The sequence below is a fragment of the Kwoniella mangroviensis genome (assembly GCF_000507465.2).
Source record: "Kwoniella mangroviensis CBS 8507 chromosome 1 map unlocalized Ctg02, whole genome shotgun sequence".
Classification (NCBI taxonomy): Eukaryota; Fungi; Basidiomycota; class Tremellomycetes; order Tremellales; family Cryptococcaceae; genus Kwoniella; species Kwoniella mangrovensis.
Genome location: NW_027062534.1, coordinates 1,390,124 through 1,411,302, shown reverse-complemented (window position 1 = coordinate 1,411,302; position 21,179 = coordinate 1,390,124). Strand labels below are relative to the sequence as shown.

The following is a 21,179-nucleotide window of genomic DNA, read 5'->3' as shown; positions in this document are numbered from 1 at the left end:
GGTAAAGGTAATCTGAAAGAAGTCCCAATCAAACGGTATTGCCTTGTTCGTATATGTATTTTGATAGAGAGATATGATATGGACCGAATGGATTGTTTGTCTTGATATGCAGTGGTCAGGATATGCATGACATGTCTGCAAGTGGATGTTCACCTCAAGTCGACAGCTGTCAGCTTGATGAGATTGTAACTTGTGGTTGGGATGAAGCCAGGCACGAGTCATTCGCTCGTTGACAACAAAAAAAGTTGAAGCATCCTCGAGTTCAGTTCCGTTATTGAGATTGGGTTCATTTCGATTGCGTAGTCATTACCTTATTCAAGCACAAGCAGCATCAAGATGACCAATACCACACCGACAGATGAGGAGCTTCAGTCCGCTGCTCAATCCCTACGAGAGCACAACCCTTCATTGGGAATAACCAAATTATTGAGCCAGCTGAAAATCGATCATCCAGAATGGGCGGTATCAGAAAAACGATTCAAGAAGTTTATCACCCCTTCCACCAGCAGTACGACCGGTACGAACAATAAATCTCAGAGCAGTAAAGGGAACTCATCAGCGGATGATGGACTGATAGCTAAGACTGGGATAGACCCTTTGTTGGATATATCTTCCATAGCACCCAAGATCAAAGTGAAGATGTTCAACGTACAAGGGAAAGGTAAAGGGTTGGTTGCTAAAGAGAAATTACAAGTTGGGGAGTTGGTATGGCAAGAAGAACCTTGGATAGCTACAAATGATTCGTGAGTGGTTCATATCGTTTGACTACCATTTCATACACACTAACTGTTACTATACTGACTCTCATATCTCTCTACTTATCAGCGATCTAACACCTTACCTATCCTCTCGTGAAATGTGTTCCCAATGCCTCACTCTCTTCCCTCAACCTAATCCACCTCTATCAGTCCCATGCAAACACTGCGCCGAAGCTCATTTTTGTAATCGACGATGTTATTCCAAAGCGGTAGATCAAGGAACGCATAACGATTATCTCTGTCCCGGGCAGAATAGGGAATGTAAAGCGCTGTTGAGCTTTATCAACCAGAAGAAAGCTAGGGATATACAGGGTGTAGCTAGGATTATAGCTCAGTGGAGGAGATATAGAGATTTGGGCGATAAGAAGGGAGCGGAGGAGGTAGAGAAGAGAGTTTGGGGATCGATGGCGAGAGTTAGCCAGAGGGTGAAAGAGGTCGAGAGGAGGGAATGGTAAGTGCTTTTTCTTTACAGATTGATTCATATTATCATCATCATCTACTCTTCAATATGAACCTATGTGTCCCTATATATATATATAGTTTCAATTCATTGATACCTTTACTGACATCCTGATAATCTTAGGCCATACATAGCCAAAGATCGACTCGAGGAATGGCGACTCACCCATCTCCTCATCCTCCGAGCTCTAAATCCATCACTGGAAGAAGATCCAGAATCATACAAGTCATTCCAAAAATTCTTATCTGCCCGAAAGAAAAATATTCCTTCGTTGAGTAAAGAAGAGGAAGAAAGATGGTTCTCATTCGATAGTTTCTTGGAATTGCTAGGACTGATAGGATTGAATCAGGAGAGCTCAGGCGGGCTGTACGCTCTGCATTCCCATTTGAACCATAATTGTGAACCGAATTTGCAGGTGAGTTAAACAGGAAAATGATGATACACGTGGTGAGAGGAGGGAAAAAGGTGGAAGAGACGGAGGGGAGTAAGAGAGGAGATAGGGTGGAAGTGAGCAGTAAGATATAGGTGCGGATAGCGGCGAGAGGGCGTGAGTGAGGTGTAGCGGAGATGATCAGAAGACGGATGACATCCTTAATCTGGTTCGTCCCATCTGACTAAAGTATTGTGATGGTCATCGTCATCAGGTCCGTAACCTCCCTAAGAATTGGACTCCACCGACCACACTCCCCGCCGAGCTTCCGCCACCTATGACAGCTGCCACCCGAGGGACCAACAAGATCAGTATCATCGTCAAGAAGACCATTCACCCCGGTGACGAATTGACGATATCCTATGTCGATCAAAGATTATCGAGGGTCGAGAGACGTGTGAAGTTGAGGGAACAATATGGGTTCTGGTGTGGTTGTAACAGGTGTACGAGAGAGAAGAAGGAGGAGGAATTGGCTGATAAGAAAGGATGATCAACGACGTTGAATCCCTGTTCGGAGGATGATTCATTTTTGATGAGTTGGAGAGAAGGTTATTATCTGATATCGTGATGATTCATCATCGTAACATGTTTGAATTTCGACAGTGAAAAGAGAGAAAGACACATAGAACTGGGAAAGTGGACAATCATCACTTCATACAAGATCAAGTATATAGCAATCAGAAGTAGCATAGACAAATAGTCCCGTATAGTCCGATCCAACCATGCATATGTCTCATGTAAATGTATCGTCACCATCGGGAGAAAGACTAGTTCCCAACTGAATTGCTCATTGACGTTAAGGTTCGTTCTTCTCATAACCTATATGACTCTGCACCGCTGTCTATTAGAATTGAGCTTCTATATGTATCCATAGTCGTATCATCTTGCATCTGTTTGATTTATACACATGGCAAATACATCTAATCTCATTCAGAAATTGATTATCTTGTATATCATATATTGCACATCCCACAACCCGCAGTTCGTAGAGCCTACATACATACAAAAAAGAAAAAGCCAAAAAGAACACAGTGAATGTCCTTCTCTAATCAATCAACCGACAAACAAAATGATGGAAAAAAAGAAAGGGGAACTAAGAAACCACAGCCATCCATAATGGTAATGCTTCTTCCATAGTCTTCGTAGGGACCATCTTGGCCAGGTGACTCAACGCTGCCAAGTCTCGTCGGCACATTGGGCATGAAGAGGTGTTGGGTGTGTTGAGCCATGTCTGACAAAATCAGAAAAGCAGGTGAATACGTGAGTGCAGAAATGCCAACGAATTAAGGAGAATTTTCACTTACATCTAAACATCCCTGATGATACATGTGTTTACATGGTGTGATCGTGATCTCACTTTGCGCCTCATACTATAATTCAGAAAGAGGTCTCAGCATAATTTTCTCCACCTCATTGACTTGTATGTTCTCGTCAGATAGGGTTTCACTCACATCATCATGACAGACCGAACAATATTCATCCTTTTCCATGCCTTTCACACAAGCCTGATTTTCTTCCTTACCAAACTCCTCGTATTTGATAGTTTTCAACGTACTTTCCGCACCTTTCTTCCTAAGTGAATGGGGTAACGTACGAACAGACCTAATGACAATTCTGACAATCTTCATCTTCTCTTTCTCATCCATCTCATTGGTAATCTTCAAATTGCCAAATGGTTCAGCACCATTACCGAACCGTCTGAGAGGTTGATACATTGCGAAAGGTGAATCGGGTGATCCGATATCCATTATACCTTCCAATAGACCCATACTGAGTGATTCAGGTCCATTCCTTCCTATTCTTACTATATCACCTTCATCGCCTTGGAAAGGTATAGACGATCTTAATCTCTCCAAGAACAACAGTTCAGCTTCACCAGCAGCACTTCCGAACCGTGCTGACTCCCTCACTCTTCCTGAAGCATCCGGAGCAGTAAATTCATTCGTCGCGATTCGTCTTTCTCGTTGGTTGAATAATGCGTACAGCGGATCTCGCAGATCTCGTACGTCCGCTCTACTGGCATTATCTGGCTGTCCGCGGGAGTTGTCATCCAATTCACCAAATAAGTTACCGATCCTTGACCTGGCGATTGGTCGATCTCTGCTCGGTGCAGGTGTACTTGCTGAAGAAGAAGAAGTATCAGGTAATCGAGTATCTTCCCAATTCGGATGATGACCTTGAGGATCTCTTAATCTCCTCGTGATGGATGTGGCTCTGGCTCTAGCTCTAGGTTGACTAAGTCTTCTACCAATCACTTCATTGACATCTCTATTGAGAGAATTCTGCTCGTCTGTATGATTACCAGTACCATTGTTATCGTTGGCGGCATGATCGCCTTGTCGAGTTCGAGAAGCACTTCTTTCTCTCTCACCTTCATCAAAAGACATCCATCTCCTATTTCCTGGTCGAGATTGACCTGGATGAGGGATATCGGCACTGGGATGTGGGATATCAGCAAAGAACGGTACGCCACCGTCCGAATCCTCTTCGTCATACTGATTCCAGATTTGACGGGTTGACGAGGGAGTTTCGCCTAAAAACGTAGGAAGGTTGTACACCGAAGGGTTAGATCCGTGTTGAGCATGATTGTCGTCCTCCTGAGTACGTGAGGTGGTGTCTGACCGATCTTGACCTGGCAGAATCGTCCAGGGAGATGACGAATACGGTCGGATGGTATATCCGGTACGGACATTATCAAGCATATTCATTCTAGCTTGGAGGTACCTAGATCGGATGTTCTCCCGACGGACACCTTGATCATCTCGAAATACAGGGGTCATTCTTCCATTCTCATCTTCATCTGCCGGTCTTCGGAAAAGGGTTGGAGAAGGTCTATCGGAATTCGAGAATGATCGTGAGTATGGAGAAGTGTTAATATCTGCCGATTCCCATCCGAAGGATGCCGTGGGTCTGGGTCGAGGCGGTGGTACTGTAGCTGAAGTCGATGATGACAAGTCAGTCATCCAGGACGGTCTGACTGATGATGGTCGAATGTAGGAGGATCTCCTTGATCCCTCTTCAGCAATTTGCGAGGAAGGTCTCGATCTCGAAGCTAGATCGTAGGGTCTGGAGGCATTCGATCGATTTCTCAACCCTTCGTACGCGTGCATGGGCGCAAGCATGGGTGGCGTAGGTGGGCTACGTTGATTTCGACCTCGAACTCGGTCCAACCTCGCTTCGATGGTATCCAGTCTGCTCTCGACCGAGGACGGGGATCCGGATTGGGTATGAGTGATCGGTGAAGGTAAAGTGCGGAAGTCGGTGGGTGAAGCAGGTCGTCGCAACCGTGGAGGAGCGATCCTTGAAGCTTCGGTATCATTTTGCTGTTCTCCGTTTAGAGGTGGAGGAGCGGCATGTGATGTGTATGCTTCTCCCCAGTGACCCGGCATGAATCCGCCAGAGCTTCTGGGACTGTATGAAACAGGCTGCGCGTACGTGGATGGCTGATGAGGAGGGTCGTACTGGAACGATCGGAAGTCATTGACCGAATGACCAGAATTGGGAAGCGGCCCGAGTTCGTTGAAATCGTATTGAGAAATTTCAGATTGACCTTCGCTTCGATCAGATAAGGATCGCGTAAATGGTGCACGATGAGAGCCAGCTCCATCGGATGACTCGGTAGATGTGGACTGGGGGGTTTGCGACCACCTTGATCCAAGGACTCTCGCTCGATCTTGCAATAAAGGTTGGAGATATGCTGGAGCTTGCGATGAGTTATTAGCGGATGCTGAGGGATTGCCGATATCGCGTAGAAGCCTTGTGAGCGATCCTCGAGGAGCCGAAGATCCAAGTCTGACTGTCCCTTCCGCCTCAATTTGAGACCCCGTCTCCGAACGTGGAGATAGGACGGGTCCTTCCTCTACGTTATCCTCCGCATCATCCATGACCACATCCTCAGTTTCGACCCGAGGTGGAGTAGCCCTCCGGCTGGAGGAAGCTTCGTTGGATGATTCTAGTAGATCACCGGTATGAGGGAACGATTTGACCCTGACCAATCCACTATCACCATCTTCCATATTCGCATCTACGGAGGGACTAACGGGACTGGTGATGATAGGTCTGATGGTAGCATTGGAAGCAGTGGTTCCGGCTGGTGTTCTGAGGGTGTATGGGGTAGGTAAGTCCGAAGTGACTGTCAGAGGAGGCGGGGAGGGTCTGAGGGAGTCCGAGATGTCAGACATGATGGATCCCTGTGATCCGAGAGAATAGGAGTGCGGTTCGGTGGTGGGCGGAACTGCTGGATCGATCGGGATGGGCTGTGTAAGTCGACGGACACCGGGAACATAAGCTGGGATGAATTGTGAGTCCTCGGAGAGATACCGCTCGGGAGGAGGGGAGTTGTGGAAAACTAGAGGTGGGGGAGGCATCGTGAAAGATCACAGATTACAGGATAGGGTTGATCTGAACAATTGAGGAAAGAGGATGATCAGCTATTGAAGTATTTATAGTCTGATTCGTATACCAAAAGATCGAGTCGAGTGAAATTGATATAATCTCGCCACCTTCTCGATCAGCATCATCCATCAATCATCACCTCTTCCTCTCTTATCCGAGCCGGATGACGATCACCGTCAAATCAATGCGTGGGATTGAGCGAAAGAGGGGAAGTGGCAAAGAGAGAAGCACTTTTGGAGTGATGATATCGCAATTATGTGGTCATAGGTATATGCACTTCCTTTCTCTTCTATTTGATTGATGTGTACCCCCTGTTTCAGGTAGACGGACATACCCCTTTGATGAGGGTGGGAAGAGGCTCGGCGATGGTGATGAGGGTAGGGGAGGAATGATAGGTGACACGGACATCGCCGAGGAAGATGATCGAGAGATGGAGATGATACTCACTGCTTGATACCTGGTGATCCAGTCCAAAATCCAGTCGATGCACATGTATCGATGATGAGGAGTAAGAGAAAGAAGGGTATGTATGAAAATCAGAGTCTGTTATAGGTTGTAGGTTGTATATGTCTAGGTTACAGGTTGGCGTTAGAGCGACGAAGTCTTGTCTCCCGATTCGGTGCTAAGCACTACGAGTACTGTACCAACTGATTACGCAAGGTGATTCCAGTGATGACACAATTCAACTCTGTCCTGGGGATAGCTATCCTGTCCCTCGGCCAAGCTATCTATTCAGGCATCCGGCCGAGAGGGAGAGGGTATGGATAATAAGATCACTGACAAGGCAGGTAACTTTGTGTGTCGTATATGTAGGAGAGGATGTGAATGCAATCGTGAGGCAAGAAGTAGAGGGATGATACATCGATAGCGCCTTTTGATTGCGAGGTAGAGCACAGTTTGATGAGAAAATAACGGAACAGGGCAACACTCGCATACACACGCACCCTGTCGCTCTTCTTCCACCTTTGAAACAGTCACATATCATGTGTTAGCACCTTACGCTGACAACCCTGCTCGCGACAACCTTACATTGTAACCGTTCACCATCCTTCCTAGATTCCGAGCTGCATCACTCATCGAAGAGCGTAACGCCAGAGCGACGAAGATTAGCAACCTATTTGCGTTCTCGATGAAATGGTGATCCCCAATACCATCTCGCGCGAGCAGGCATACATCTCATCGCTCGCCAGTCAACCCAAGGATATCCATCCGGATAGGATATACGATGTGAGTGTTGTGATCGCATCATGTCGCTCCCTCTGTGCTGATGCATGACGATTCTGAATCTGCAATGTGATGCAGAAATTGGAGATCATTGGTAAAGGTGCATATGGAGCAGTCTACAAAGGACAACATAAACCTACTGGACACATCGTAGCTCTCAAGATCATCAATCTAGATACGGAGGATGATGATGTTGGTGATATACAGAAAGAGATCGCGCTATTGCAGCAATTGATGTTGGGTGGTGGTGGTGGGGGTGGTGGGAATGCAGGATCTTCCACAACGACGCCTGTACCCAATGTGGTCAAGTATTATGGAAGTTTGATGGAAGGTCCAAAAGTTTGGATCATCATGGAACTGGCTGAAGGAGGAAGTATAAGGACTTTGGTGAGTGTATATCGATACTGGGCTACATAATCAACTAATCACCTGAAGTGCTGACGAGGTATAATTAAACATCGCACTAGTCTCGGGCCCAACCGTTGAAAGAATTACATATATGTCTGATCATGAGAGAGGTCCTACAAGCCTTAGCTGCACTTCATAAGAATGGTGTCATTCACAGAGATCTGAAAGGTGAGTACTCTACGAAATGAGTCTCATCTTCACATAAATGCACTGACTGACTTATCTCATTTCCTTCTTATCAGCCGCCAATGTCCTCCTCACTACATCGCCCCCTCGTATACTCCTATGCGATTTTGGAGTCGCCGCCCTCTTGCAATCATCCACATCCAAGCGATCGACATTCGTCGGTACACCCTACTGGATGGCCCCCGAAGTGGTCACTGAAGGTCGTCTGTATGACTCCAAAGCTGATATCTGGTCATTGGGTATAACCCTATTAGAAATGGCATATGGTGAACCGCCCATGTCGGGTCAACCAGCAGCAAGGGCGATCATGATGTTATCCGATCGTAAGATGCGTGCTCCCAAGTTAGAAGGTGATAATTGGTCAAAGGACATGAGAGATTTCGTATTGGCATGTTTGAATGAGGAGCCATCTGATCGATCTTCAGCTGAAGAATTGCAAAAGCAGAAATGGATAAAAAATAATCAGAAGAGCCCTCTAACAGCATTGAACGAGTTGATAGGGAAGTATCAAGCTTGGAAACAATCTGGTGGTCAACGACAGAGTTTGGCACCGGGCGTAGGAGCTAGTGTGGATGATGATGAGGATGAGGAAGGGATGAATGATGTTAGTAGGGACGATTGGGCTTTTGACGTGAGTTGATTTGGGTGAACATGGCCAATGATGCTACTGTATGCTAATGATGACACGCTGTCTTCCCTAGACGGTTAGATCGAGGATGAGCCTGATGGTAGATCAAAAGGCGCAAGAAGGGGACATAGGTAAGTCTTCGCTTTCCCACTGAATTTCTGTCTATGCACCTACATGTTATACTGAGACATCCTCTGTTCCATCGTAGGCTTATCTCCACCAACCGCCAGACCTGCTCCTCAATCTTTACGACGTTTATTCCACGACGAGTCAGCCTCTGAGCCCGATCCCTTCCAATCATTCGCCATGCAACAGCCTTCCACACCTCAATCCTCGGAGGATGGAGGATCCTCATCCATAGAACAAGTAGGGAGATTCCCAACTCCCGAACCAGAAGAGACCATCCATTTACCTCCCGATTCACCAGACTCGGAATCAACAAAGGGCACAGTGAGACAGCGGTTCATCCGTAATCTCAACTCGCACGGCTCAGACCAATTATCACTTGATATACCGACTCATCCTTCATCAGATTCTCAAGCTCCCACACCAATTGCTAAGACGAATAGCAATGAACCGTTATTGAAACCTAAGATGAGCACCGATACGTTAAGTGCTACAGCGAGATCTCAACCTGAAGATTCCAACAGACCCAAACCAGCTATGAAACGACCTGGTGGCGGCGGAGGATCGATGGGCGATGGTTTAAGGGGATTCCAATTCCCCTTAGTGTCCAAGGGTCCAGTTCCTCCTGGAGGAGCAGGATCTTCTGGACCTTCCGCTCTGCCAGGTAGAGCTCAAGCTCCACCATTGAGCAGGATGCATTCTGCTGCTCCGACTATACCCATCTCTTCGGCATCGGGTGAATCACCCAATAAATCTGGTATCACAGGTTTACCTGGAGGATTACCACCCCGACCTCAAATGATGAGACAGGCCAGTGTGGCGGTAATGGAAGGACGAGCAATGTTGAATAATCAAGCTCATCAGCAGGCTTTGGCACTAGCTCAGCAGAATGACCCGGTGGGTGGTGGGAGCGCACCGTTGTTAAGTCCAAATAAAGTGTTGAATATCCCGGGAACCGGTGGACAGGGAACGGGAATAGGACTGGGTAGACCTATAGGTCCAGGAATGACGAATAATCCCGTTGGAGGTGGGATAGGTATGATGAGGAGTAGGAGTGGAAGTAGGGTCGATGAAGGACATGCAGTAGGTTTGAGGGATTTGTTGAAGGTGAGTAACGGTAATCTATAATTACCAAACACATTGAGCATATATATTCGGTCAATGACAAAAGCTGATTGTTATTTATACAATGGACTGGATGAATGATGATAGTTATCAGCAAATGTACCTGATTTACCTGATCTCCTACCTCCATCACCCAGTACGATCACCACCATTCCCAACAAATTCCAATTCACTCCTTCACCTTTATCCAACCCGCAATCACAGTCACAGTCACAAGGGATCAATCCTATACCTATGCAAATTAATCTTTCAAATCATACTATCTCAGCATCTTCTCCTACTTCTCCAGTAGGTGGTCAACTTCAATCTCAGATATCGCCAATGCCCACCACGACCCCCAACTCCACCACCACTTATCAGCCCGCTAGCGCTACGGGACCTCCCATCAAACCTCTACGATTAGATTTAGATTCTGATCAAGTTTTCCAAGAATTGATGGCTAATGTGGATGATTTGGGGGGATGGTTAGATATCGTTAATAAAGGTTTGACGGATGTCCTGAAACCTCTAGAAATGGTGAATATAGATAGTTAAATGAGGATGATCCGATCAGGCCATGAAATGGACAACGGGTCGCCAACGGCTTGGAGATCGAATCGGTACGGAAGAATGAGAAGCTACTTTTCATGTGCAAAGACAGGATGATTAGATACGATTAGATGACTTAAGAATGTAAAATGAGAATGGTCTGATTAGATATGTTGTAATGTCTTTTACAATTGCTTTTACGAGAAGGTCATGATCCATTATGTGTGTACATGCAATACTGTATATGATATAAATCACAAGGGTATATAAGATACTAACTAATCATCATAGGAAAGAAAGGAATTGAGTTGGCTTAATTTGATATCAACATTTCATTTCCATAGAACATCAACCAAGTGCAATCGAATGAGAAGAAAAGCAGGAATATGTAACTTAAATTTACCAATCAGACAACAATCTCAGCGATCCTTCCCACCCGCCCCTCCTGCTCACCTTGACTGCCATCTCATCTAACTTGCCTAGCATGTAACCTGTCCAACCTCTCTCTGAGCGCACTCAACCCCGTCCCTGCTCCCGCACCTGCACTCGTACCCGTTGAAGTGGGCGGTGCGGAGCCTTTTCCTGCCGTAGAGGTAGGTTTGGTCGAAGGTCTAGGTAATCCTCCTGTGGCAGTATTGGTAGTAGTACTTCCAATCCTGCTTCTCTGTACACCTGCGCTTGTCCCAGTCAATGGAGGCGGTAACGAGCTTTTCTTCATACCTTCTCTTGCCGCAGTGGTAACAATTGTAGAGGGTCGAGTAATTCGAGAAGTAGGTAGAGGAGGTCTATCTGTATTTGTAGCCTTAGATACAGTGGCCGAAGCAGGGGTAGACATCGCCCTGGATTTCATACCCTCCGCTGATCTCGCAGTACTCGAAGAAGGTCCAGTTGACATTTTACTTGCTCTTGATGGTAAATTCAAAGTTCGATTAGTAGCTGACGTAGCATCGGTACCGAACGGTCTTGATACCCTCGTTGACCTAGGCACAGGCGCAGGTGCAGATCTTGCAGTGGGACCATCAGCGGATTTTGGTAATCCATTGAGACGACTAACAGTCGATGGTCTGGCGACTCTAGAGCTTATGGTGGTAGTGGTTGATCCAGTAGAGGGTAAAGCTACTGTGGTAGATGGTCTGGTCGTTCTTGAAGTAGGAAGCGAAGGAATCATAGCTGAGGAAGAGACAGTACTGGATATTGAGCCAGGACGAACTCTAGGATCAACTCGGGAAGTAGGAGGCGCCATACTGGTTTGAGAGGATACAGGTGCTTTGGCAGTACCAGTAGTAGCCAATCTTGCAGAAGTGGTAGTAGCTGTAGGTCGAGTGGTCGTGGTAGTGGTCGTGGTGGTCGGTCGTTTGCTTGCTATCGTCGAAACTCGAGGAGCAGTCCTAGCAGGAGGTAAGTCGACGGATTTGTGTGATGCGCTCCCAGGCATGGGTAAAGCTCCAGCGGAAAGAGATATCTTTTTTGAAGTAGCTGGAGGAGGCATCATACTGTTCCTCGGTCTAGCGGTGGAAGTAGCTGGTGTTCTAACGCTAGTGTATGTTCGAGTCCTAATGGCGGTTTTAGGAGGCGAGGCAGCTAACACTTCTTCTTTCTCATGGTCATTCCCAGCTTTCGGGGGTTGAGTATGTTGAGTGGCAGCTCGTTCAGATTTGACTCGCTCGATGATCTCTGCTACTCTCGAAAGACTCTTTGATCGGCTGATAGTCTGTTGTTTCGGTTCTCCAGATGGTTCTTCAGCCTGCCTAGCGAGATTGTGAGTTGTCTGAGAAGAAGGGAACTGCTTGATCGGACTTGAGGTTTCGGCTACGGCCACTTCGATCGTTCTCAAAGTGACAGGTAACGCCGCTGCTGGAGTTCTGGTTGGTCGTATAGGACTGGCGTATGAAGAAGTTTTGATAGGACTTGTGCTGTTCCCTCGGTGTCCTCGCGGGCGGAGTGAGGGAGGCAACATCGATTCGTCAGGGCCTATCATAGAGCTGTAGTTCGATTCAATCAGCTTGCTGTTGGCATACAAGTTTCTCAAAGCTGACTTACGCATCCAATCCATCAGGCATAAACTCATCATGCAACAAATCCACAAAGCTTTCTTCTGTCCCAGAAGCTCTTTTCGGTTTATTCATTTTTGCCAATAAATCCTTGACATCTAATGTGATATCGCCTTGTTCGTCCCTTACATCCCTCTGAGTGGGGTGATACTTATGAGCCGTGACAATAGTTTTGATAGGGCTCATCTTGGCAGGAGGTGACTTCCTAGGTGTCTTACCCATTAAAGAAGGTTTGTAAGGTGTAGCTCTAGTAGGTAAAGGTAATCTGAACCTGGCATCCTGTCCTTCTTCTAACTTTTCTTTACTGATCATCTCCGCATCTGTCAACAAATGAGCAGTCTTCATAGGACTGACAGGTAATAAGGTACTAACTTCCCCCTCGAAGTGGTATTCGTCTTCGCAGACTGAAGATAATGATTGACCCGACGAGGATGCAGGGAAAGTCCTCTTGGTCTTTGGGAGAGGAGCTACCACTAAGTGTGACGATGAAGATGTTGGAAACCCTCTCATACCAGCGGAATGAGGTAGGGACGAGAGTGTTCTATAAGGAGAGGAGTATTTTTCAGGTGAGATGGAGTTTTCTCTTGACGAAATGGAAGATCCGTACAGCTGAGAATCGTCTGACCAAGGAGGTTCGACGTTGGAAATGGCATTTTTGACTTCGAGCAGGTGAGACGTCTTCGCTGGGGAGCGAGGTAAGAGAGTAGATTGATCAAGAGGGTTTTGATGTTGAAGTGGATCTAGGAAGGTAGATTTGGTCGAAAGTGGTTTTGTGGGTGTATCTGAGAGTGATGCACTGTCCCCGAATTCTTCTCTCTCCTCACTTGAAAGCCTCTTGGGTCTAAGCTTATCTATGCCCAAATGGAAGCTATCACCATCTGCACTGCTTGCTCCTCCACCCATCAATGATTCCTCTGCGAGTAGAGAGGCTTCAGCAATATAAGTCGGAAGGTTGAATGAGGCTGATATTCTGGGTTGTTGTTGTGGGCAGTCAGCTGCTTTGGCGGGTGATCGTGTAGGTTTCATGCTATCTATGGCTTTGAAAAATGGCACCGATTGATCACCAGCCAGTTTCTCCGTATTAGGGATCTCAGAGTTCATTTGAAGATGAGGTGTCGGAACCTGATCATATTGAATGAACTGTTTATCGATGATTTCCGGTGTAGGTGATTGGTCTTTGGCTTTAGGCGGCGACGGTGTCCTGCTAGCAGGCTTGAAGTAATCCCCACTCGGATTCCTATTGATTGGTAAAGGGGTGTTGAACACACTTTGTCGAGTAGTCAAAACAGGATAATCAACTTCTACATCCCATTTCCTCGAACTCTCAGTCCTTTTCATTCCACCAGCACTAGTCTCGACAGGTGAATTTGATCGCTCTTCCCATAATTGCCTAGTCAGGGGTGTCTTGGCGTTGAGCACGTAATCTTGAGAGAGATATGACTTGTAGGCGTGTTGAGGGGTATCAGGTAATGGGGGAAGGAATGGTAACTCTTCGTTGGTCGGTAGGGAGGATTGGGTAAACATTGCACTGAGGGGTATGTCAGCTTGTATCTCCTGAATGAAGCATGAGTAGGAAAAGCTTACGATGATCTGCCCAGATCTGGGTACCTGGATTTTGCTGTCATATTGCCAAGTTGAATATTAATATATGGATGTGTAGATAAGAGGATGTACGATGTCAAGAAGAGCAATGTTTATGTGGTTTGGTGCACTATCACTCAACTTTGCAACATATTCCCATCCCATCCGAAAGAACAGTCGCGTGTCTTGTTGTAACGGAAACCTCCACTTTGTTATGTATCGTCTTACCGTTCATTACAGTTACTTGATTCCCCTCAGACCAGTTTCGTAATGGTTAGTACAATAATTGCTAATGCGATGTAATGCATGTGTTTGTTTTGTTGGTCAACTAGGTCTGCTACTGTCTATATACACCTGCTCTCATCCCCCTTTCGTACCCTCATCTCGTCCAGCTGTTCTCCTCTAATGAGCTTCACGACGTCTTGGTGTACTTCGCAAGATGTTATCGACACTGCAAGGCCTCATTGTTAGTCAAATGGATCGTGGAGGAGACATTATCAGTAGAATGACTTACCGTAGAATCATCTCCGCAGCCTCGCTCGCACTGACTACCACTTGTTTCTTGAGCTTGTACGACTCGGTCACACCCAACTCTTTCATAGATCCAATTTCGCCTTTCTCCATATCTACGACAGTGGAACCAACGTAAGTCAGGATGAAACGGTCGTTGGCAAGGGGAAATCGTACAAGGATGATCAACTCACCTAAACCAGCATCCGATCTTCCCTCGTAATGAGCAGCTCTCAACTTAGTTACCAAATCACTCGAGTCGTATCCACCATTATCAGCCAAGATAGTTGGCATTTGTCTCAAAGCCCTTGCGAAACCTTCTACAGCCAAAGCTTTTTTACCCTTGACTGTTCGGGCAGCTTCCTCAACTTTACATGACATCAACATCTCGGCACATCCTCCTCCCAATGTCACTCGGGTTTCTTTCACTGTTTGTGATAAGACTGATAAGGCATCATGCAAGGATCGTTCAGCCTCTTCGACCATCTGAGAAGTGGCTCCCCGTAAGACTACGGTACATGCTTGTCCAGCAGCGACACCCGAGAACTTGATAAGCTAAGAACACAAGTATTGCTTATCAGCTTGGCCGTCCCAAGGATCCCAATCACATCTTGCTGAGCGGATGAACTCACCTTGTCTTCACCAATCATGATCTCCTCAATCAAATCACATCTACCGATCTTCACCTTATCAGGCGCATCGAATGTACTTGCGATCTCACCACCAGTGACCAAAGCCAACCTCTCAACACCTTCGAAATCGGCATGTTCGATCGACATGATTCCAGATTCGGCAAGAAGGGATTCAGGGTAGTTGTAGATGAGTTGTCGGTTGACGAAACATGTTACACCGTGAGCGGCGATAGCTTGTACTTTAGCCTTCATTTTTTCCTATGCCAAACAGAAGATCACAAGGTCAGTGTAACATATACAATGAATGACAATGTGAGGAAGCGGTGTTACACACCTTTTCAGCTCTTTCCAATTCTGCCAATTTCCCTGTTCCATCTACTCTTACTCTCGCACCGAAAATCTTGATCTTGTCCGTATCCATAGCTACAAGTGTGAGAAGGTTAGCAGGAATAGTCTCTTGCAGCAATCATGACATAAGATCTCACATGTGTTGGCAATCAAGATCTTAGCATTTTCTATCCTCTTAGGCGAGTTCGTAGCGATCGTCTTGTCAAGGATAAACCCTATAATATGACACTCGTCAGCTTGATTCTATCTCTCGCGATCTCAACCGAGCTGAATATCCTACTCACCTTCATCAAGATAAGAATCCGTCAATTTACCACCAGGTTTCTTGATAATCTGAATATGTTCCAAATCCGTTGATCCTTTCAACCTCAAAACAGCATCTACAGCCAAATTGGCAAAATAATCTTTATCTTGCGATAACACTTTTGACGATAAGGTAGTTCTTGCAATGTTGAAAAGATCATTCCTAAATTTGGTTTCATCATTTGAATTGTTTTCAGCTGATTGTTCTAAAGCTTCAAGAGATGCTTTCGAAGCGATTCGGAATCCTTCCACAACAGTTTGAGGATGGATTTTCTGAATGGTAACTAATTTTTCCGCTTCTCTCAATAACTCTGATGCCAATACGCAGACTGAGGTGGTTCCATCTCCAACTTCGTCGTCCTGCACTTTGGATATATTGACTAGGATCTTGGCGGCAGGGTTGTCGAGGTGGATCGATTTGAGAATGGTAGCTCCATCGTTGGTCACGGTGATCTGACTGGTAGAAGCGGATTCTACAAAATGTCAAGAGGAGAAATCATACCGTCAGCCTGTCATCGAAGACTGTCGAGCGCCAGCTGACACCATGACTCACGTAGTATCTTGTTCATTCCCTTTGGTCCCAGAGTCGATTTGACCAAATCACCGAGGGCCATAGCACCGACAAATGATGACAAACGAGCATTTTCACCTCTCTCTTCGGTGGCCTACATCATTCACTCCGCCAGTCAGCCATATGCCTCCATTACATAAGTCAAGTGGCTGAGCTCACCTCATCAGCAAATACGTTCATCTTGAGCTGTTTGTTGGTGAGGTCTGTTGGGATTGAGAGTAGGAATGTCAACGAAATACGCGGAATGATGAATGGGATTTGAGGTTGAACTTTTCATGTTCAGAGTGGAAGGTGGTCGAAGCGCGTACGGGTCAGATCCACGTGGCAGAATCACAGATCACATGTGGCATTGTTCAGGCGTGAGTGGGAAAATATCTCATCTTACCGCAGAATTGATCCTTTCTAATGAAGGTGTACGAGTATTGTTCAAGCAAAAGGGCTTCGAGAGTATACATCGTCGTTAGCATTCGCATAAGCTGCCTGAACTGACAAGTTGTCACCTCTGACACGATCATAATTTTTTACTCAAGAAGGCGAGTCGGCCCCGCTGAGGTGTACTTACATGTCGCGCAAGATGCTCAGAAACAGCGGCATGAGAGCTGGCTCGCTCGATCACTTCCATTCGTCGGAGTACCAATTGAAGTAGAGAAGAGTCTCGAACAATACCTCGGTCTCTGCCGTACCTCACCTGTGATTGCTATGCATGACTCGAAACATCACGATACTTTCGCTGTCTCAAATGGGTTTTGAACTAATTCAAGCTCAATCGAGTGTAGCGGATTTCAGCCGAGCTACAAGCTACAGCTCAGAGTGTATAGATAGGCTTCACTTTCATCTTCATACCCTTGCATACCCCATGAGTTGACTGAACATAAATGTCAACTCACTTGACTTACCGGCAAATCATGTCTGACAAAACTACGTCTAACACACAAAGCCAAACAGCGTCACCTCCCCTGGATCCTCTTCATCGACTGAACCATCCAGTCAAAGACGATCCCTCAAATTTGATTGGTTCACCAAGAACGCACTAGTACTTTCATTCGCTAATTATACTAATGAACAATTTGACCCAGTCAAGTGAATTTGTCTGCGACGTGACATTCAAATCTATACCAATATCAAATGCTTTACAGTGAACGCCCGACAATCTGCGATATATGGTGTACTCACTTTATGCTTATTATAGCGGACTACCCATTGAAAGAGATGCTGGTTCTGCAATTTCTGCATCCCACGCGAAGTCCCAAGCTGAGAAGACGGCTTTCAATGATAGAATGTCCAAAATTGGTCCAAGGATGTTATCGGCAGGAGTAATATCTCGATCCACGATCATAGATACGTTTTAAGAGGAGAAATAGGAGTGATGGAAGTTGCTCGATGTATATGCTTGATATTGAACCTTTGGACGAGAAGGCGACTATGTACAGTAGTGTATTTGGTCCTATACACCTCGGGGAAGAGGGGTAGGGCAACTTAGACGAAGCCAAATGTGTAAAAATCCTTTATCGTGTCCTTCTTCGATGACCAACACTGCCATCTACCAGTCGGAATGATTGTATTCTTTCGCATGGGTCTTCCAACTCGACTACATACCCTTGAATGTTATGGTTCAAATTGAGCTTGACAAAGGATACTTAGAAATGTATAATGCTTCATGGGTCTTCTTCCTGACCGAACACTTAAAGTAGTCATCTCCCGCGGTCTACTGTATAGCCTTGGGATAATTCAGATTATTGTCATATCCGAAGGGCATCTATACTTCGCATCCAGATAGCGTATTTGTTGTCCTACCCCACTCAAGGCTGTATATTAGATATTACATCGCCGCAAGTTACATAATAAGTTGCTGTCCAATTGCGATACAATTGAACATAGCAACTTGGAATTGCCTTCGAAAGCTTCGATCTCCGGGTGGACGTCCGACTCGCAACGTATAAAGGATTACCGGTATCCTATTGGAGGTGAGAAAGTCGCTCCGATCGACTTCAAAGTGGGGTCAGAACTGCCGATGGCTATGCATTCAGTACAAATAAGATGTGAGTGGGTTTTAGTACATGGCACTTACCTCGACTTTCAACCATCATCACAGCATTTTTCAAGCCAATATGCCTGACAACGACTCTAGAAATCAACCATCAACGAATCCTCAATCCAGCAATGGATCAGCATCATCCTCTCAAACTACTACTCCAGGAAGTGGCATTTTCAGCAGTCTGATCAATAGTCTTGTCAAAGTTGCTGATCCCAAAAAGTAAGTGACATGCAATGAGAATGCTTTGTACAATGTCACTTATTAGACTGAGTCGGTCAACTAACTTTTTAACGTGCAGTGGTATTCCTGGTGATCCGGATGGTACGATGATTGCTGAGTACTATTCAAGAGGGCATGAGAACGACCGATCCACCAAATAGTCGATGATCATTGAAAGTTGATTCCTAGATATCTACCCATCGGACCGACACGAATCCCCTCGCTGTCTTTGAGTCCGATTGGATTGAGCGTTATGCATGTAGTATATCTATACAGTGGTGTTTGAGTCGTATACAAGCCAAATCATCAAGAATTGCCGAAATAGAGAAATTTTCTCTTCTGCATTGCTCCTATTCCTTCTTCTCGGAATCATCACCGAAGAAGACAACTCTACATTTCTCATACTGTCAGTACACGATCTCACTCAGTACCCTGATGACCACTCACGTGCAGGTAACATCATCCCTCATCCACCTCGACACCTTGCCATTCAAACTCAACAATTCCGCTCTATTCTTCCTATTCGCTCCAGCCAGTGAATTCCTGATCAAATGCGTGGCAGCGTTGGTATCCCCCTCGTAAGCCCATGATCCATCCTTGGGTTGAGGTAAATCTTGTACGGGATATGGTCGTTCTCCCTTTGATGGTAAGAGGGGGTAAAGGTTGGGTAATTCCGTTTTGGAAATATCAGAATGTTTGGAATGATCGAGGTATGACGCGATGAGGAGGACGGATTCTTCGGATGTTAATCTGTCCCATACTATATCAGATATCAGCTTTGACTTCCTCCCCTTTGGTATAAATCATGATTCGAAGTATACGAGTCATTCCAAAACTCACATCCATCAGTAGCCATGATGACGAATTTCAGCTGATCGCCATCTTCATTCTTCAACTTCCTGTATGTCACCTCGGGTCTGGCAGTGACATATGGAGGGGTATAGTTCCACGGTCGAACGCCTCGAGGTTTATCACCTTCTTCTCGGAATGCGTCCGCGATGCTAAACGACAGATAGCCTATCAACACCAAATTGTTTTGTTGGGAAGGGTTGATGGGTCGACTCACGCATTGCCTTGTGCTGTCGTCCACTTGTAGACTGCATCCCCGAACGCTCGAGTAGGTTGTAATCCACCTTGGACCCTTCCACCTCTAATCACCGTATCCCGTTCCGAAGCTGGATGTTCCTTTTGCATCCTATACAACGTGATTATCCCATCAGTGAAACCTCTCGAAACCTCTCGAAATATTGATATTTTGAGCAAGAAGTCAACTCACCTCTCCACCTCTTTGGGGTTCTCCCCCATCTGATCTTCCGTCAACGTATCGCACCGCCATTTTCCATCTTTCGTCTGCCAGCCCGCCACCGCCCTACAGTCCCCCGCCAAAGCCACATACAAATCTTGGTTCTCGGAATCCACAAAAGTCGTTATGGCACAAGCACCCGACGCAGCAGGTTGAGCCAGTGCGACGAGCGTCTGTCGAGGGGTAGGATAGTCTGAGGGGTTTGAAGGCTGTTTGAGGGTTTGAAGGAGTTTGATAGGTGATTGACAGATGTGATCGTCCAGTTCAGTATACCTAGAATAATACAGCCCGGATATCAGTATGATTGTTGAAGATCTAGAGTAGAGAAAAAGAGAGAGAGAGAGAGAGAGCGCTTGGACCCACGCATGCTGTAATGTCCTTGTAACGTTCTCGGGATTCCACGAACCCGTCTTAGTGTAGCTATACAACCAAGAAATAGGGTTCAACTTATCGTACCACGATTTACCTTGTGGATCATTAGGTACGTAACCAGCTTGAAGTCCTGCCAAGGCAACAGATAAAGTAGGATGTAAAGTCTTTTCCAACAATTTCGAGGTGGCATCACCAGCATGACCATCAATTATTGAAAATAACATTAAATCCTTTTCACCTTCACCTTCTCCCTGTGCCTCCGTAATATCGGTACTGGATTTGTGGAAGGCAGAGTTTGAGCTATATCTTCTAGGTATGAGATTTGATGCAAATCTATCTTCACAAGGCTCGTTTGATCCTACCCAATTTGTATCCCATCTAATAACTGGGTTGCCTTTTCGACCAACTTGATTGTTTCCACTTTCATGTTCAGTCAATATCTTTTCTACTTCTTCCTCTGATTTGCGTATGAACTCATAAGACTGTACACCATTTCGAGATGTTCGTATGCGAATATCGAATTTAGAACCATACTGTTCATTCAAGCTCTTTCCCTTTCCACCTTCTGACGATCCCGATGCTGGTGAGGTGGAGATCTCATATTGGTATAGGAGATAAGCAGATGTGAGGACAGCGATTGATAAAAATGCGGTTGTTCTGATTCGGGGTGGAGTAGGACTGCTACTTGTGGAAGTGCTGTATGGTCTAGGTCCATGAGTGAGAGGGAGGGGAATAGGTCGGATGGTCCGAGAAGAGAGACGCGGGGGACGGACGAAGGTCGATCGAGGGAGGAATCGGGAGGACATGGCGAGGAGTGAGAGTGAGAATAAGTCGACGATACAAAAAACGATCACGCAGTCATCCAAGGGAGTTTGACGTCTTCTTCACTAGCTAGGATGTCTAGAGTTGGTTGTGATGTGTAGGAAAGACGATGAAGAGTGATACAAGTTGAATTGAGCTGAGCGGAAAAACAAGACCTAGATTCG

The 21,179-nt window shown here is 46.0% G+C and overlaps 7 protein-coding genes across 7 annotated transcripts; 3 read left to right on the top strand and 4 right to left on the bottom strand.

The window, feature by feature from the left end:
• Window positions 1-336: 336 nt before the first annotated feature.
• On the top strand, window positions 337-2,138 carry I203_105628 (uncharacterized protein; the record flags this gene model as incomplete). The annotated part of the gene is made up of 4 exons (XM_019144782.1): window positions 337-743; window positions 826-1,209; window positions 1,342-1,633; window positions 1,863-2,138. The coding sequence occupies 4 exons, from the start codon at window positions 337-339 to the stop codon at window positions 2,136-2,138; spliced, it is 1,359 nt and encodes a 452-aa protein (XP_019006117.1).
• A 603-nt stretch (window positions 2,139-2,741) lies between these two features.
• On the bottom strand, window positions 2,742-6,015 carry I203_105627 (uncharacterized protein; the record flags this gene model as incomplete). The annotated part of the gene is made up of 3 exons (XM_019144781.1): window positions 2,742-2,879; window positions 2,953-3,018; window positions 3,100-6,015. 3 exons carry the CDS (start codon window positions 6,013-6,015, stop codon window positions 2,742-2,744), a joined length of 3,120 nt encoding a protein of 1,039 aa, XP_019006116.1.
• A 1,162-nt stretch (window positions 6,016-7,177) lies between these two features.
• On the top strand, window positions 7,178-10,274 carry I203_105626 (uncharacterized protein; the record flags this gene model as incomplete). The annotated part of the gene is made up of 7 exons (XM_019144780.1): window positions 7,178-7,270; window positions 7,346-7,654; window positions 7,735-7,843; window positions 7,918-8,492; window positions 8,563-8,620; window positions 8,698-9,722; window positions 9,828-10,274. 7 exons carry the CDS (start codon window positions 7,178-7,180, stop codon window positions 10,272-10,274), a joined length of 2,616 nt encoding a protein of 871 aa, XP_019006115.1.
• Window positions 10,275-10,734: 460 nt separating this feature from the next.
• Window positions 10,735-13,944, bottom strand: I203_105625 (uncharacterized protein; the record flags this gene model as incomplete). Its single annotated transcript, XM_019144779.1, has 3 exons — window positions 10,735-12,250; window positions 12,309-13,847; window positions 13,904-13,944. The coding sequence occupies 3 exons, from the start codon at window positions 13,942-13,944 to the stop codon at window positions 10,735-10,737; spliced, it is 3,096 nt and encodes a 1,031-aa protein (XP_019006114.1).
• A 358-nt stretch (window positions 13,945-14,302) lies between these two features.
• I203_105624 (T-complex protein 1, beta subunit) lies at window positions 14,303-16,444 on the bottom strand (the record flags this gene model as incomplete). Its single annotated transcript, XM_019144778.1, has 9 exons — window positions 14,303-14,351; window positions 14,415-14,526; window positions 14,605-14,965; window positions 15,043-15,300; window positions 15,377-15,465; window positions 15,528-15,605; window positions 15,675-16,166; window positions 16,247-16,358; window positions 16,424-16,444. The coding sequence occupies 9 exons, from the start codon at window positions 16,442-16,444 to the stop codon at window positions 14,303-14,305; spliced, it is 1,572 nt and encodes a 523-aa protein (XP_019006113.1).
• A 1,928-nt stretch (window positions 16,445-18,372) lies between these two features.
• Window positions 18,373-18,679, top strand: I203_105623 (uncharacterized protein; the record flags this gene model as incomplete). The annotated part of the gene is made up of 2 exons (XM_019144777.1): window positions 18,373-18,518; window positions 18,598-18,679. The coding sequence occupies 2 exons, from the start codon at window positions 18,373-18,375 to the stop codon at window positions 18,677-18,679; spliced, it is 228 nt and encodes a 75-aa protein (XP_019006112.1).
• A 189-nt stretch (window positions 18,680-18,868) lies between these two features.
• On the bottom strand, window positions 18,869-20,999 carry I203_105622 (uncharacterized protein; the record flags this gene model as incomplete). Its single annotated transcript, XM_019144776.1, has 6 exons — window positions 18,869-18,908; window positions 18,966-19,278; window positions 19,359-19,519; window positions 19,585-19,713; window positions 19,795-20,094; window positions 20,185-20,999. The coding sequence occupies 6 exons, from the start codon at window positions 20,997-20,999 to the stop codon at window positions 18,869-18,871; spliced, it is 1,758 nt and encodes a 585-aa protein (XP_019006111.1).
• Between the last annotated feature and the right edge of the window lie 180 nt (window positions 21,000-21,179).